This window comes from Thunnus maccoyii, chromosome 14 (assembly GCF_910596095.1).
Source record: "Thunnus maccoyii chromosome 14, fThuMac1.1, whole genome shotgun sequence".
Taxonomy (NCBI): Eukaryota; Metazoa; Chordata; class Actinopteri; order Scombriformes; family Scombridae; genus Thunnus; species Thunnus maccoyii.
The window spans coordinates 12,312,902-12,330,662 of record NC_056546.1 but is presented as its reverse complement, the minus strand read 5'-3'; the positions used below and the strand labels follow the sequence as shown (position 1 = coordinate 12,330,662).

Below are 17,761 nucleotides of genomic sequence, written 5' to 3'. Positions count from 1 at the left end.
CTGTATTATACCAACACTGCCAAATCCAATGCCAGTACTTGATATTGGCATTACCTCTCTGCTTACAGTAATACTGAACTCCCTTTGCTCAACTACTGAACCTTCTGAACTGTTTTTTGGCAGAGGTTCATCATTCTGCTTCATGTCAGGGTTTTGATTTAGGATCGAGTCCTTCCAGTCCACAGTCATGACCGCAAAAATATTTTTTTTCTGTTCTGAAGCACATTCTTTCAACATAAATGTATTAGACATTTATTAGAAAACAACAGCCTCCTAACCATAGTTGTCATCCTACAACTTTGTCCACCCTATAGTCTATAATGTATGAAGTCAATTCCATTTTGATCCAGAATGGAATTAAATACATTATAGAAGAGGTTCACATGAAAATCTTATCTGTTTTATACACTGAGTATAACAATAAAATAGATAAAATAATACACCAACCATCAAATCCACTGAAGCTTATCTTGCTAACTCCTTCATCTCTTTCACCTCAGAATGGCTACACGCCGCTCCATATTGCTGCCAAAAAGAACCAAATGGACATTGGGACCACACTGCTGGAGTACGGCGCCGACACCAACGCGGTGACGCGGCAAGGCATCAGCCCCATTCACCTGGCAGCGCAGGAGGGCAGCGTGGACTTGGTGTCACTGTTGCTGGCCAAGAACGCCAACGTCAATATGTGCAATAAGGTAGAATCAGTGACACAGCATGTACAGTTACAAATGTGGGATTATGTATGCATACTGTACACTCCTGCAGACACAAATTACACATTCAAAGGTTCACAAGTACTTATATACAAACATACCCTCTTACCAGGTAGAGATAAGCCATCCCCGTTTCATTCTTGAAATTAGATGCATTCATCTAGCTTCATCATTAACATGCTAATTTTCACCTGCACGTGCCAAACCAAGTGAAAAACACAGTAATTATCCTGTCCCCTGAGAGATACTGTAGTACGGTATGTTTCAGTCCTTTTTTTATGTGCTCCCACCATTAACAATTTTTTATTTCGTTCACACGTGTTTGTGTGTGTCCTTCCCTTATATACAGAGCGGACTTACACCACTCCACCTAGCAGCTCAGGAGGACAAGGTCAATGTTGCAGAAGTCCTTCTCAACCACGGGGCTGATGTCAACCCACAAACAAAGGTAAAGCTTTCTCGTGATGCACACAATACACACAAACACACACACCCTGTAAATACACACACAGATTAAGGTCTTAAAACCTCTTTTTGTAGTTAAAGTTAGATGCATAACCTTTTGTTGACACGCATCTTTGACTTTTCTTGTCTTTGTGTTTGTTTATATTTGAATTGGATTTACCTGAATAGTACTGACTTCAAACAAATACACTCACACACACATCTTCTCAGGTGCTACATAAATAAAGGATTGATACCTGAGTGGAAGGTATTAATGTCTTTATGGATGCACCACACACTGCAGCGAACATGCACATGAAGGTGTACATGCTCTAATATTCAGTGACACTCTGTTACATTCACTTACACACATACACACGGGCCCAATAACAGGCTGCTCACGTTCACTGAGACAAACCTGCACTAGCTGAAGGTTATATAGTATTAGTGTGTGTGTGTATGTGTGTGTGTGTGTGTGTGTGTGTGTGTCTGTGCGTGTGTGTGTGTGTGTGTGTTTGTGCTGACAGGACGGTTACAGCGAATAGGTTATTCATTCACTGATCTCTTCCATTACGATTTTGCACTGTTCACACATTCCAATGGGGACATGAAATATGATGCAGTTTTGAAATTACATTTAGAGATAGCATGCTAAGAGGTGGAGACTTTTTTAAAAGAAAAAATTCTTACATTTACACAACTGTTGCAGAATTCTTACAAAATCCATTTTACAAAACAAGAGCCACTTCTTTCTGTGATGTAACAAGATAAGACCTCTGGTAGGTGTAAGTAACTATCTTTTCTTCTTCTTTTCATCTGTTCGTCCTTTCATGTCTGCGTCTCCTCCTCTACCTACTTTAATTCATGCAGATGGGTTACACGCCGCTGCATGTGGCTTGTCACTATGGCAACGCAAAGATGGCAAACTTCCTCCTGCAGCACCATGCCAGAGTCAATGGCAAAACAAAGGTAAACAAACACATGATCACTCACAAACATGCATGCCCCCACTTACTTATGCTTACACTTACATGCAAAGTCTTGTATTACAATTCCTTTACCTTCATCATGTTTTTGCTCTGTTTTCTGGCTCGTTCTGAGGATTCAGTTTAATAATTCCTCTCTCTCCCTGATTATCTTTTTTGTGTCTCTTTTTCTGTCTAGAACGGGTACACTCCACTACACCAAGCAGCTCAGCAGGGCCACACACACATCATCAACCTGCTGCTTCAACACGGGGCCTCAGCCAACGAGCTCACCATGGTCAGTGCACACTGGCGCACACAAACACACACACACACACACACACACGCACGCCCTCTCCAACAGAGCTGTAGCTTGATGAAATAATGAATGCTTTTTGTGTTTCTGTCCATCTCTTGTTCCTGTGAATAACTTCCTGTTTGGCTGTCACTGGTCAGAATGGGAACACTGCCCTATCTATTGCCCGTCGTCTTGGGTACATCTCTGTGGTGGACACTCTGAGGCCCGTGACGGATGACAACTTGATTGCTATGGTGAGACACTGCCTTCCTCTGATATACTTAGTCTGTATTAGATTATCAGAAATCTCAAAATAATTTAAGTCTCAAAGATAACTGGAAATAGCTTGTATCATTTTTTGTTCTATTTCATTCATTTATTTAACATTTTTCCACTATATACTGTATATGATGTCTAGAGCCAGGCCAACACAATACATTTTATATTCAATAAAAATGCGTCTTTAAGAAAAGAATGTTTTTACATATTACTAGGAAGTTGTTTCCATTGAATTTGTAGAGGTTTGTAAAGTACTGGGACAATATGAGGCAGTATAAAACCATTAAAAACTTTAGTTTGCATTTCAGTATCCAACTTTTAAAGGATCATTCTGGTGGTTTTATGTGTTTTATGTGCCTATTAAAGGACAAGTGTGTAGAATTTAGTGGCATCTAGTGAAACGGACTTGGCAGAAATGGAATATAATATTCATAAGTATGTTTTAATTAGTGTATAATCACCTGAAAATAGTTATCATGGTTTTGTTACCTTAGAATGAGCCCTTTAAATCTACATAGGGAGCGGGTCCTCTTCCACTGAGGCCGTTTTTCACAAGTTTTGCAGCCACTGTAGGTTGGGGTGGGGGGGTTTCCCATCATGCCATCATTTTCTATTGACTTCTAAATGGTATGAAAATCAACCCAACACTAGAGATGTGTAATCGACCACAATCAACATTTCATTGGCTTCAATCACTTTTAATACTATGTTAAACTTGAGACAATTGTGAGCAGGGGCGATTTTAAAAGGTATGTTGAAGGTTGGTATGTTCAAGGATCATCTGACACCTAAGATTTAAGAGTCAGCTACCTAAAAGTGTTGCAAATAATGACCAAAACTTGAACAATGTGAAATAAATAGTCTATAATTTTGGTTGTTTGTTGAATTAAGAATGTTGCTGGTTGATCTGCAAGTATATTCTCAAATGTGGAATGAATGGAAACCAGTGAGGGATATGCTTGCCTGCAGCCTGATTCAAGTGTATCCCAGCCCAAATTGAGACTTGGCTAGTCAACCAATGTCATACAGTAAGTGGAGTCAGTGTGTGAATCCAGTAAATTAGCCGGCAAGTCAGTCAGTCAGTCAGTCACGCTGTGTCACATGTGTGATTGAAAGAGAGAGGGCTTAGATCTCCTCAAATAGCCCAGGTCACTAACAGTGTTCTGATCCACACACGTGTCTGGGAGGAAGAGGGGGAGGAAGAAGAGTGAGAAAGCGGGAAAGAACAAGAGGCAGTGGGATGATGAAGAGGTGACAGGAGTGTGAGGGGGACAGTGATTGAAGAGACGGACACAGAGGTCGCTGAGGAACCTGCACAATCAGCAGCAAAGTGTATTAGTCACAACTATCTCTATCTACTGTGACGTAGCTTTTGATCAAGGTCGTTTCCCTACACCTGTGTGTGACTGATCTATTATTTAGTGTGCAGAGGCATCTGCTGTTCTTTTATGTCTCTGTTGAACCTGCAGCTGCAGCCCGCGGGATCTTTGTTGGTCAGTGATGTGGGGAAAAATAGCCTTCAAGCATACAGTATCATTATTTACATTACTCATAGACTGTGCATACACTGTCAAGGTCAGGCTTAAGTTGTATTGTAAATGCTGGATCTCAATTAATCATTAACTGACTACAGCTGTTTCAGCTTCAGGTGATATAATACTTTTGAAATGGTTAATCTTCAGTATATATATATCTCCTGATTTTATTATGGCACCCCTAAATCCCAGGATTTTTCCACTCAACTTTGGAAATTTGGGGGATTTGTGGTGTTATTGGGTGTTTTAACAGTATCAGGAGCGTACCTTTAAGGTTCACGGTATGCAAATGTGCAACAAACAAACAAACAGTTGTCCATCTACTTTTCGTATTTACAGAGTGCATCAGAAAAACACAAAATCAATGTCCCAGAGACCATGAATGAGTTCCTCGACATGTCGGACGATGAAGGTACGTGAAGAATTCTCCTCATTCTCAGCCATTGATGACTAAAATTAAATTAATTGATACTTGGAGACGGTTATTTTTCGTTTTTAATATTAATACACCGCATGATTTCCATAGACTTATGATGTCATTTTTATTAACATTTGCATGTTTCACTGTATATGTATTCAAATCACACAGTCGGGGTCAATGTGCCTGAAACTCTCAATGAGGATTCTTTGTCAGATGTTGATGAAGGTATTTGTCATCAGTTTGCTGTCTGCGCCGCTCTATTGTTTGTTTGTGTTCCTTTAATATAGCTCACTTAAAATAACTCACCTGTCTTGTTGAAGAGCTAACCCTTCGATTCTGCTTTGTGGTTCATTTTCCAGTCAAAATCAGAATACAATCTCACTCAAGAGTCACAACACACACACACATTTCCACTTATACAGAGATCCTTGGCTATGCAGTTAAGTTATGATACACAGTAAGGTGCTATGAATCAGATAGATATGCTGTTGAATAAAATTATTTTCAATGGCTGATGAGGGGGTCAGAAAGAACAGATATTCTGCAATGTGAGCTTTGTTTTTGTTTTATTTACTGTTTTATAGCCTGCACAAAATCTCCATCCTAATTTTGTCCAATAAATCTATCAGCAAACATTACATTTTTAAGCTGCTTTGGCCTCAGATCTGGACTTTTTTTTCTGACAGGTTGGAGTGTCCTGTTTCTGTTCACAAACTGACACTGCTGATGTTATTTTCACCGCGAGTCAAAAACAACATTTGTTATTTTTAACTACTTGAACGTCGTGAGTCACATACTGCATGATTCTCCTCATCAAACGCACCTTGTGATGTATCATCCTAACATCAGCGCTACAATCTCTTTGAAGGTGTTGCTGTGAGAAAAATGAAAAACGAGGTCAACGTCACTCACTTTACAGGCGGCAGAATGAGTATGCACTTACCTGACAGAGACCCACATATATTCTTTGAAATAATCACATCTTACTGTTTATAAAACCTCAATAAATTACTTAATATCATAGTTAGCAATACGATAGCTGCTGTAGCCCTGTAGTTTATGGTACAAGTCACATTGTTTGAGGATGCCCACTTCAGTCTTCTGTGCTTTGTTTTGGAACCACAGAGCCAACAGGCCTGTAAAATTGATGAGCTTGTTCATGGGCTGTTGCTTAGGGGACAGCCGGGGCAGTGGAGTTTCTATGTCAGGTGATACAGCTAGACTCAACAAGTTACGAGTACACACATATCAGGTGACAATGGATGAGGTCGTACTGTAGCTCTGCACGATGAAGAACCTCATCGACTGTTATCCCTACCATGCAGGAATTATAAATAATAAGAGTATCCATGGCCTCATGTGCACCACATAAACTGTTTATACAGTGTGCATAACTCATCAGCATTGTACTTGTGCAGCAGCGGCTTTGATATTCACTTCTCAGCAACAGACAGGCTTCAGTTAGCTGTTGCGTTCATGCCTGGGATGTTTTGTTTCAGCTGTGTGTGTGTGTGTGTGTGTGTGTGTGTGTAAGAGAAAGACTTAGAGGAAGTAAATAGTTTCCACATCTCTCTTTAATCCTATATGAGGGAAGCCAATCCTATTAGGCTGTATGTTGGAGTGAGTGTGACCAGTCACTCCTGGTCTCTGGCTGTTGTGTGTGTGTGTGTGTGTGTGTGTGGCCTGCCTGTGCAATCACACGCTCATCTCATTCCTTCTGTAGACTTCTGTAGCTACTAAAGGTACTATCTTAACTCCTTGTTGTAGTCTGCTTTCATCACATTGTAGAGTATTTCCATAATTGTGAAAAAGTGCTGACCTTAGAAGATATTATTACTTCAGATAGTGTTATGTATACTAAAGGTCTTTAACCGTCAAACAGCTCTTGCGTAATTATTCTAAATTTACTCACTCTTGTGCAAGTTTGAGTCAACATGTAGAAGGGAGAACTAGACAGAGATTGTTGCTCAAGATTTTTTTTTTTTTTTAAAGAAACGGCTAAATGATGCACGATGTGGTTATTTCATCATTATTTTAGCCCCCCTCCCTCCCAGTTTGACATTCAGTCAGACTCCCTCAGTAACTTCCACCATAGAGGAAGAGAAGGCAGAAGGAGTGTTCAGTGAGAGTTTTCTCATTCTCTCTCCGTCACTGTCTCTTCCACTGAGTTCCCCCTCTGCCTCACTAAAAGCATTTGCCCAAACGACCTGTCAGCTGACTGCGCCCAGCACAGAGCGGTAAACACTTCCAGTGCGGCCCCTGGTGACGCTCGTCAGCCGGAGTTTGTTGTGGATGCTGTTGAGCCAGGGACGCACCGAGGCTCCCATTCTCTAAATCCAATGAGATGAGCTTTTTTGAGCTGACCGCACAGGAGAATTAACTCTGATTTTGCCGCCGACGCCAGATGGCATTGACTCTTACTGTTTCTGCTCAGCAGCGTGTTCTGTTTTGCGGGAAAAAGACGCAAAACTTATAAGAGTTTGAGGGGTTTTTTTTTTCTTTGCGAGAGGGCGGCAGAGATGTGCGCACCAGCGTCAAACGCGCAAGCCGATCTGAGTGGAGTTAAGTGCGTGGGGTAAAGAGAGGGCAACATTTTCCATCAGCACCAGAAGCCCTGAATGGACTGCTTGATAGTCACCACCTCTCTCTGGATTTACTCTTTATCCTGGGAACGTTTTGTGAAGTTTTAGAAAAAGCATATAAGAAGAGTTGTGATCAATATGGCTGCCTGGGACAAAGGTAAGTCTTTGGAGCATCAAAAGAAGTTTTGATGTTGTTTAGAGGTTGCGGTGTGAAAAAAAACTGCTGAGGATCTACAGTAGGAGACAGAAAGTGGGAGAATGTCGTCATACATTATAGACCTTACGTTTAACTTTTATTGATTTAGTTCTCTGTCGTTTGATACAGCTCACTTAGTATTTTTGTTTGATGTGGACATTTATGTATTTATTTCGGGGTTTTTTTTGTTTGTTTGTTTTTTGCTAATGAGGGAGAGAGAGTGTGATGAGGTGACTTTGAAACCCTAGACAGGGTGTGTGTGTGTGTGTGTGTGTGTTTGAGTGTGTGTGTCGCGCGGGGGTACCTGAGCTTGAATGGGACGGTGACACATTATTACAGCAGCGGAGAGCCGATTGTTTCTCAGTTGTGTTAAGTCAGACAGAAACAGCCAGAAAAACACAGGAAGTACGGTGATTAATTATACCATCAGAATAAAAGCGTAATATTTGTCTCAGGAAAACAGTTTTTTTTTTTAAAAAAAAAAACAAAAAAAACAAAGCAAAACAAAAAAACATCCTGTCTCATATTCAAAATCCTGAACACTAACCTATGCATGGTAGTATTGTTCTTCTTCCTGTGTGGACAACTGATGACAAAAGTGGTTTTGGCTCTAAAGATAACATATTCTGTCTCAGTGTGTCAGAATAAAGAGGCTTAGATGTCAACATCCACCAAACACACAGAGGAAAAAAAACACATCAGAGTCAGCATTTTATATCACAGTTTGCTTTTTCAGTCACTGTATTGACTGTTTTTTGTTTTATGACTGGAAGCATCTCACAATTCATCGCTATTACAATACTATTGCATTTGTCATCACTCTCTATAGGCTGCTACTTCATACTGGCAAATGCAAAATGTTCACAGCGTTCTCTTTGGATAAGCCGAGATTCATTTTGGAAGTAGGAAATTGAAATATGCTTACTAAACTTAAGCTCAGGGGTGACCTGAGCCCCTGGATTGTGGAACAACATTCCCATCAGATCTGCCCCCTCCATTGACTCTTTTAAGTCCAGGCTCAAAACATTTATTCACCAGCGTTTGAATCCTCCTGATGTGGCTGAATTTTGGCTTGCGCATATCCCCCATGTGTTGTGCTTTGTTGTTTGTGTCGGTCTTGTATTTGTGATTTTAGCTACTTGCTCTGGTCTGTACAGCACTTTGGTCAACGTGGGTTGTTTCTACATGTGCTTTATAGCTAAATTTGACTTGACTTGACAAATAATGTACTACACTTCTTAATAGAATATTCCTGCATGCATTAAACATGAAAAAACATAGAAATTATTTGGGTGCACATAGCAGCTGTGTGCTACTTTTCTATATTGACAAACCTGTTTATGTAGATTGTAGAGATTTCAACACATGTGGGTCGTTTAAGCAAAATCATGTAAAATCATGTAAATCATGGTTCTTGTAGTACTGTGTGAATACACCAAGCATGTGCAGAAATCCAGCATGTGTCTGCAAGCACACCTTTCCCCCAACTAACCAAATTAGTGTTCCTGAAGTGAGATGTCCGCGTGGTTCCACTAGATTTATCTTAATAACGACAAGGGCCTATATCGATCATTGTCATGTGTGCGTTTATTGAACGTGACAACCAATTAGAAGAGCGAAACCTTATGACAGAGTTGGTTTTATTTAGAAATTTGACACCGGAAACACTTTTGTTAAGCTTCCACCTAACTTGACAGTGGTGCTGGTGTGTGATCGGAGTGCGGCAGTATCGAAGGTAGGGGGAGGGGCTGCGGTGAAGGAGCAGAGTGTTGCAGGCAGGACAGGAGCCGGACATGAGGGAGAAGGGGAAACACTGTAGCCGCACCGCCGGCTTCATTGACCGGCGTGTCATCGTCCACCGGTCCGCCGATCGAGGTGCGGTGCGGTTCTGCACTTTCTGCGCATTCCCTGCTTTTTGTGTCCAGGCTTTGGTAGCTTTAAAAAAAAAAAACACCCCTCTGCTGCTGCTCTGCCTTTTGAGTGTTGTGAAAGGAGCTGCGTTTGGTTTTACAGGGGAGCTCCAGATATACCGCAAAGTGGCTTTGCTGCTGTCTCTGATGGCATTTCTCTCTCTAAAAAAAATGATTACTGTCTAACCTGTGTCGTTTCAAGCATCGGGGCTGCTCTGTGCTCCAGCTTCATGTTGTTGTTGTTGTGCCACAGTCATATGAGTAGACAAAAGAAAAAGTTGCAGTGGGCTATGCAGTTGCAGTGAGCTACTGTATGTTGGGGGAGTTAACGTCAGAGTGGTGCTGATAAATTATCCAAGGCCTCCTGTAAGTATAATGAAATAAGTGAGAGACGATGTCGGCAGTGAGGGCTTATTTTCCTTTCTTGGAGTGCCGCATCGCCTCTCTTGCCCCGGATGGCATTTTGAAGTTAACATGAGGATTTTATGATTTCATCCTTCCAAACCAGGTGAGGATGCGATGACCGGGGACACGGACAAATACTTGCGGCCTCAGGACCTCAAAGAGCTGGGGGATGACTCTCTCCCCCAGGAGGGGTATATGGGTTTCAGTATAGGAGCCCGCTCAGCCAGGTAAGCACCTGTCATATTTATTAGATACATAGGAAAACCACAGATGTACTCTGGTGCAGTGCTGACATTTGGTCCAACTTGCTTTTAGTTAAAAATGCTGGTCAGGTTATGTTTAAAGTAACTAACTAAAGTGTTGCATTATGTTTTCTATCAATGCTGTGGTTGTACACTGATTTTTGGTACCATGTCTGATATGCTGTGCAGTTTTGCCAGAGTGTATAGAGCATGTTGGACAGAAACAGGCTAATTAATGTACAGTCCCTCCAACACACACTCACACACAAACAGAATAATGGAAATTGCCAGAGAAAGCCACTGGAAAGTTGCCATGTAATGATTCAACCTGACAAAATGATTCAGCGTTTTGTGTGGCCTCATTCAAACCAAGGCAAAGATTATAAACTGCCTATAGTATAATACAAAAGATATAAGCTGTATCTTTGAGCTTTGATACCTTTGATAATCTCAGTGAACAGCTGCACTTCGGGGATCCAGCGCAGGCCCAACAACAGTTTCAAACAGTGGACAAAGTATGTAGTGGAAAACTGGCAGGCTCCAGTGAAAACACATCAGCGCCACACAGGACAAGCGTTGTGCAGATCTAAAGTCTATTGTAGCCACACTGACAGATGGCAGATGCACTGTGATGGCTGGATTGATAAAAAAAACAACTACCCTAACCGTGACAGGAAGCTGCCAACATCAGCAGGTCACAGCAAACACGAAAAACACACTGAGGCATATGGAGAGATTCCACGTAAACAAGGCTGGGTCGATACTGGAAAGAGTTTTGAATGTGTTCATGAGTGTCATAATGTGGATTGTTGTCAGTCTAAAAATAACACAAGAAGTGAGTAAGATCACATCTGCGGGTTTGAATTTTCAGCGATTTGCTCAAACTGCTGTTTGTGTACTTCTGGTTACGGTTTATTGGTATACCTAGAATAAAAAGAGTACTACAGATAAAGTTACCATTATTAATGTCTCTATCTGCTACATAAGAACAGCTAAAAATACTTAAACTGTCCACTGCTGCTTTTCTGTAGTTGCATATGCAGTAGAACATCAGGTTGTGAGCTGAAATAGATTTTGAGATGGTTGTTGACATGTCTCTTTTCAGGGTGGTGAATGTATTGCTGTGAAACACTATATTTTATTGATCAAAGAATGTATGATGCTGAGCAAGTTCTTTTCTTTTCCTTACCTTTCTGTTTATGACATCGACATTGCATGGTTTGCTTTTTGACGGGGCTGCGTACACACAAACACCCACACACAAACACACACACACACTCACATAGATGTAAACCAGGAAACACTTGTGCCTAGTCGTAGCTTACAACCATGCTCAGCATCAATGTCATATGGGGAAAAAAAGAACGCCACATCATGCTTGAATGTCTTCAAAATGCTTTGCTTTTCACTCTTCTATTTTGTTCTTTTCCTTGTTTTCCTGCACCCTGTCCCTCATTCTAGCCCTAGACTCAGGTAAGAAAAGAGTAGTAGTAGTAGTAGGAAACATTAGTTTTGAATGGTGTCCCTCCCCCTGTGATCTTACACCCATATATCCTTTAACCCAAACCGAGAGCCACCCCTTGTAAATTGGCGTTATCCAGTGTTGCTGTTTGTTTGTGGTAGCAGATTTTGTCACTTTGTTGCTGTTTCGTGATCACCATTCATCGTATTTTCTCATCCGTCTAACAAAGTCATCATATCTTGCTACAGTTGTGTAATAGACGCAATCTTGCCGGAAATGAGAAAATCAAAGCAACACTTGTGTTTTGTGATGTTATGAAAACCTGACTTTTCTTTAGTTTGAGTTGTATGGACTAATCCCCCAACTTTTTTGACTTGTTCTTAAGTGGCACTTTATTTATTTTTTTGCAGTGCCACTAAGTGTAACTTCCAGGGATCAAACACATCAGTTTATTCAAAACCCGCTCCTTTTATCCATCCTGTTTACATTTTAGTAATTGGAGATGTCCCAGCAATATTTGGGATGATTCAGGATTTTCAATCACGGTTTGCAGAGATGGAAAACCACCATTTAGAAATGTCTGACATACATCGAGGACAAACACTTGATCGCACATACGTATATGCATTCATGCACTAAAACACATGTATATACATGGAGATGTGAGACAGAAAAGACAGAAAGACAGAAAAAAAAAATTAGGATAATGGGAAGTGCAGCTTACAGAAAGGCAGACAGATTTATCAACAGTAAAATGAATGGAGTGGTGTTGAAAGAGGAAGGAAGGCGAATGAGAAGGGTGGGGTAAGAGGAACAAGGCAAGTAGGAGAAAAAGAAAAAAAAAACCTCCTCTATTGAGAGAATTGAAGGTTCAACTTCACTGTAGAGTAATAACAACATGACTCTGAAATGGAAACTGTAAAGAGAGGAAGAGATGATGGGGCAGCATTGTAAAGAAGAATGCTGGAAGGTGCCATGACAGGAAGACAGACAGAAATCAGAGCAAAGAAGGGGGGAGGAAAAAGCAGGAGGAGTGAGCACGGCTGTTGAGTGAAGAGATGAGGATAGACAGAATGAGAAAGAGGAGAAAGCTGTGAAGAACAAACAGAGTCCATCCGACAGCAGTAGAGAGAGGGGGGGGGGGGGGTCAGCGCTGTGCTTGCCATGCCAGCGAGTCCATTCAGGCAGTACAGAGTTGCTTGGTAACTTCGATGGAGGGGTAGGCAGGCTGTGCTGAATAAAGGGCTTCTCTCTGTGCTGAATGGTGTGCCCACTCAAACACGCTGAGCTCTGCATTTTCTCCCCCTCGCTGACCCATTCTCGCCCCCCCCCCCCCCCCCCCTCTCGCGCTCACACACACACAACACATCAGTACTCACATACAGTATAGCCTTTGGGAAAATAAGTTGCAGAGTTGTCAGTTTTGTCTCTATGGATGTATCTTTTTGAGAGCCTTTGATACTGTAGCGCACAAACACATACATAAAACTCATTATATACTATATAATACACACAAACGCGCACACAATGCAAAGCACATGAAGGGAGTGTAACTGTGTTCGTACGAGCGTTTTGGCTCAGCTGCACTGATCAAATCCCTGTTGCAAAAACAGCACAAGGAAAAAAAAACAAAACTGAAAGGACTCACCGACAGCACCGCATTGAGCTGCAAAAAATAGGCACACATCACCACAAACACAGCCATAAAGCAGACTGGAGAAAAGACCAGCTTTCCTTTTGTAGTTTGGTGCTCTGAAACAGGTCTGGGTCAGCTGCTAATCTTAGACTAAAGCGATGTCAGTCTTCAGTGTTGTCAACTCAAACTCTAGTTGGATTAAACACTTTCAAACACTTTTGGGTAAATCTAATTTCTTTTAATGTCATTCTTGTGATTCTTAGACTCCCACCTGCCAGCCAGGTGCTAATACTTACAGTCCACTAATCTGTCATATTTCATCAATTAGACACAACTAGTTACATCTGTGATGCGCACCAACCACGCCTTCATATAGAAACAGTCGTCTGTGCCTTCTTTTGGTCTGCCCACTTTTCTTCTCCTCTATCTCTTAATGCAAACAAAGCTCATTTCCATCTCTGAATAACCTGCTGCGGTATCTTACCCTCGCCCAAATGCGGGCTCTTCCACCTCTCTCTATTTTCCACCTTTGGACTCTCTCTGTCCACTAAGTAAAAAAAAAAAAAACTGGTTCCCTGGAGGTTGCATGTAGTAATGGATTCCTTGCTTTTTGTTTTATGTCATGTTCCCCTATCCGTCACTTGTTGTTGCCCGCGGCGCTGGGTTGCGTGGTAACATGTAGCCTCCGCTCCTTCAGTTCGGATAGGTCCAACACACTCAACCGGAGCTCCTTCGCCCGCGACAGTATGATGATTGAAGAGATTCTCGCCCCCACAAAGGACACGGTAAGACTTATTTTTCATCTTCCTTCTTGTCATCTGTTTCTTTCTCGGTCGTTCTTGCCCTTTCTTTACTCTAACTACACTCAACCTGCTTCTCTTAGTCTCTGTTGACTCTTTCCTTACGTTTTATCTTTATCTTTATTTAGGTACTTAAGCGTTTATCTCTTATTACGTCATCAAACTCTCTCGCATCTCTTCTTTTCTTTCTGGTGGAAACACAGCCTGGGTAGGATTAAAAACGAGAGCAATGTAGATTTGCTTGTCTTGCACAAAGGTCGTAACATAAGCAGTGTTGATGTCATGCTCGTGTTTGCCAAAGTGCTGAGGGTGAGTGTATAGCACCTTGAGGAAGAGTTTACTCAAAGCTAAGGGCTTCGGGAGGCCCCCCTTGCTTTCTCATGGAAAAGCGCAGAGCTCATCCTGCCTGTTCAACACTTGTTTTAGTGGTCAGGAGCTAAAACAGAAACAGTAACCTCTTGTATTATAAACAGTATTAGTAGTCTAACCTACAGGTTCAATGACATCAGCCAAAACCTCAAACTATACATGGCCAAAATATGCGCTTACCTCAACACTCCCTTTTCACAAACATCTTGACACCCAAACAACTTTTCTTGTGCCAAAGAGCTCTCCGTTAGATTGGTGTTATATCTCCATGAAAATATACAGTATATAAGGTTGAATTTTTTAATTTTAGTGCTGTAGTACTATAATCTGCTACATCTGATAGGTGAGATTTCAGTTGCAGTCACATCTGCTACAATTCATAGTGAGATAGTTTGTATTAGATGCCTATATCGTTGGACCGTCTCATTTTCACGGAGATAAGATCATGTTTTCTTCGGTGGAAATTGAATCCTTCAGCAAAACAAAGCACCATAAATACATTTCTATGGGCCACACAGTGCCTCCAGTATGATTTCTAAACTGGCTCTCTTCTCCCCTAAGCTTCAGAGTGTCTGTAAAGACATTTCCTACTTGGTTGACCCACTCAATAAGGTATAAAGCGTTGATGGATGTCTGACTCATTTGTCAGTTGTGTTGTTTTTCAGTCACTGTCACCAGTGGTTCAGCTCACATCTCTCTTGAGTTTTGTCATTGTATATCTGTTTGTTTTGGGTCTGTTCCAATCTCATCTCATTCAATAGTGTTGGTCTGTGTTTAGTAAATGGACGTTCCCATGATACTCTCAGTGTATATGAGTTCCTGTGTTTCAGTGTTCACATAAATAACGATTTATTAAAACTGCTTGCAGTCCTGATTTTCAGGCTCCATGATGGTCATGTTATCAGCTCATTGCATGTCATACCAGATTTTTAAAAAAGGAGGGATGGTCATAGATAACTTTTGTTTTTTGTCTTTTTTCATGGTGTAACTCTGCAGCTTATGATTTGAATGATTTATCTACTGTCATTCTTTCATCTCCTCCCTCTCAATCTTTTTCCTTTTTGCTTCTTCTCACCTATTCCTCATGCTCCTCTTTATTCACCTTTTCACTCTTTCTCTGCTCATAAATGTGATCATCTTTTACACCTGCCTCTTCTCACCTCATCATCTATCTCATCTCTTCTTCATCTGCTCCTCCTTTTTCCCAGCACTTGGCTGTGACCAGAGACTACAGCTCGGAGAGTATGCGGCGCTACAGCTGGACTCCGGACACCGTGGACCACAGCCACAACACTGTGTCCAGCCCCATTCACTCTGGGTAAGAACAGCTGATCTGTCTCATCTGATGTGTCCGGATATGCTTACAAGCATGCACACGTTTTGGATGGTAGCTCAATACAGACACATACACTGCACGTACGATTGCAGAAAACATTTTATATGCTTACTGCACACTACTGTCGTGTTGTCTTTTGTTTTCTCCCAAAGAGTCAATATTCAGCAAAGGCTGCAGCACTGATGCAGGCAAGGTGCAGGGCTGTGGGATTTCTGCAGTGCTGCTACTGTACACATGACATTACAGCAACAAAAGACAAAGTTCATCCTCTAACGTTGATGTCACCCTCATTTTCACTGACAAACTATTTCTACCATTGCAGAAACAAAGTGCTGAGTCTGTTTGAGCTCATAGCAAAGTGGCTCATGTGTTTTCATTTGAATAAACTGATAAGATTTTGCTCTCATGTCATTCACATAATTTGAATATATGGCGTTATAAAATGATGTATGCTCTTTAGTAAATGGTGCTGTTTTTGCGCAAAAACATCATGCATCATATCTTTGGTGATACTACTGTTAAATGGAAATATCAGAAATAAATAGCAGGATCTGTCATGTCAAGTGTTGGTTCTTTTAGGTTCCTATTTTCACTCATTGTCATGTGTTTGTCTATGTATGTGTTATTTTGTTCATTGTCATTTTTTCCTCAACGTGTTTTGTTTTCTGTTTCCCTTAATTTTCCACCCATATCTGTCAGTCCTCAGTAGTTATTACATATCCCAACAGTGATTGTGAAACTTTGATACTAAATCTAGGTTTTGGGGGTTTGCCTCCTGCATTGTCTCCATGTGTTTATTTTACAGCTTCTCCTCCCCGCTCCCTCAGTATGACTCCAGGTGATGACTGAGTTCGCTGCTTTCACCCGTGACGCCGCTCAGTGATGTCACTCGCTCCTCCACCTCTGTCTCCCTCTCCTCTCGTCACCCTCTCTTCTCCCCCTTAGCCCTTTCTACTCCTTCAGCCTGTGCTCGTCTCATCCGTGTGTGTGGTCTGGTGTTTCATTTGCACTGCCTAGATCTTAGAAGTGTGAAGTCAGCGTGTATGGGAGTCTTTCATTGATGTGCCATCTTTCTCTCTCGCAGAGCACATTAAAATAAATCTTTCCCAAAACTTTACAGGGAGTCTGCTATTTGCAACATATATGGAATTCATAGAAAAAAAACAACTAAACAGAACATAACACAACACTTGTAGTCAAAGGAGGAGTTTTTCTATGCCTGCACCCTACTACATCCTCACTTTTACTTGTGTCATAATATTAATGGGATGCTCTTAATTTCCCATCACATGGGACCCATCACATATTAATCACATTAACCCTCTCTTGGTGAAACATTTGTGCAGGTGTTTAATATTTGATCACTGAATGCTGCTCTAGAGGAGCTGAAACTTTGGCAACTATCTCACCTTAAGCCTCCGAACAGGAAACTAAACTTTCTGCAACTTCATTAGCACCCTGTTTAGTTTCACACGTATTTTAATGTTCCAAATTGAGGCAGATAAAGGTGAGAACTGCCAGTTTTCAGAACTCGAAGCATCTTTTTCCTTCTCTGTAGTTCTCTCTCTTGCTCTTTCTCTATTTTTGTTATTTTCTCTCTTTTCCTTTCCTTGTTTGGGTGTACAGTGATCACAGCATGGGAATCGTCCTCCTCACTTGTGTCCGTGGTATGACTTCTCTCTATCTTTCTTTCTTTTTTTTCTTTTTTTCATCCTCTAACATTGTTCTTTTTCCTCTGGTAGGTTCTTAGTCAGCTTCATGGTAGACGCCCGCGGTGGTTCTATGAGAGGCAGCCGCCACAATGGCATGCGCATCATCATTCCCCCCAGGAAGTGCACAGCACCCACACGCATTACCTGTCGCCTGGCCAAGAGGCATAAGCTGGCCTACCCCCCACCCATGGTGGAGGGAGAGGGGCTGGTCAGCCGGCTGGTGGAGGTCGGGCCAGCTGGGGCTCAGTTCCTCGGGTAGGACCCTTGAGAGTTTGTCTCTGTGTTGATGAGTTGCAGTTTTAAGCAGACCAGTTTCAAATCAAAGGGGATACTTGTTAATATCTACTTAAAATATCATGACTTAGAGAATGGTTATGTATTGCTAGTGCAGCTAATTAACAAATCATGAAAGAAAACTTCTCAGCTGATCAACCATTTCCTCTAACTATCTTT

At 41.5% G+C, this 17,761-nt stretch overlaps 1 protein-coding gene across 1 annotated transcript in view; it reads left to right on the top strand.

Annotated features, from left to right (window-relative positions):
* The window catches only part of LOC121911401 (ankyrin-3-like), a 125,661-nt gene that overhangs the window by 80,917 nt on the left and 26,983 nt on the right, over positions 1-17,761 (top strand). Inside the window, exons 17-27 of the mRNA XM_042432830.1 lie at positions 501-698; positions 1,066-1,164; positions 2,031-2,129; positions 2,325-2,423; positions 2,582-2,677; positions 4,577-4,649; positions 9,855-9,978; positions 11,455-11,466; positions 13,789-13,876; positions 15,469-15,578; positions 17,339-17,563. Coding sequence (XP_042288764.1) covers positions 501-698; positions 1,066-1,164; positions 2,031-2,129; positions 2,325-2,423; positions 2,582-2,677; positions 4,577-4,649; positions 9,855-9,978; positions 11,455-11,466; positions 13,789-13,876; positions 15,469-15,578; positions 17,339-17,563 — 1,223 coding nt within the window. The remainder of the gene's footprint in view (positions 1-500; positions 699-1,065; positions 1,165-2,030; positions 2,130-2,324; positions 2,424-2,581; positions 2,678-4,576; positions 4,650-9,854; positions 9,979-11,454; positions 11,467-13,788; positions 13,877-15,468; positions 15,579-17,338; positions 17,564-17,761) is intronic.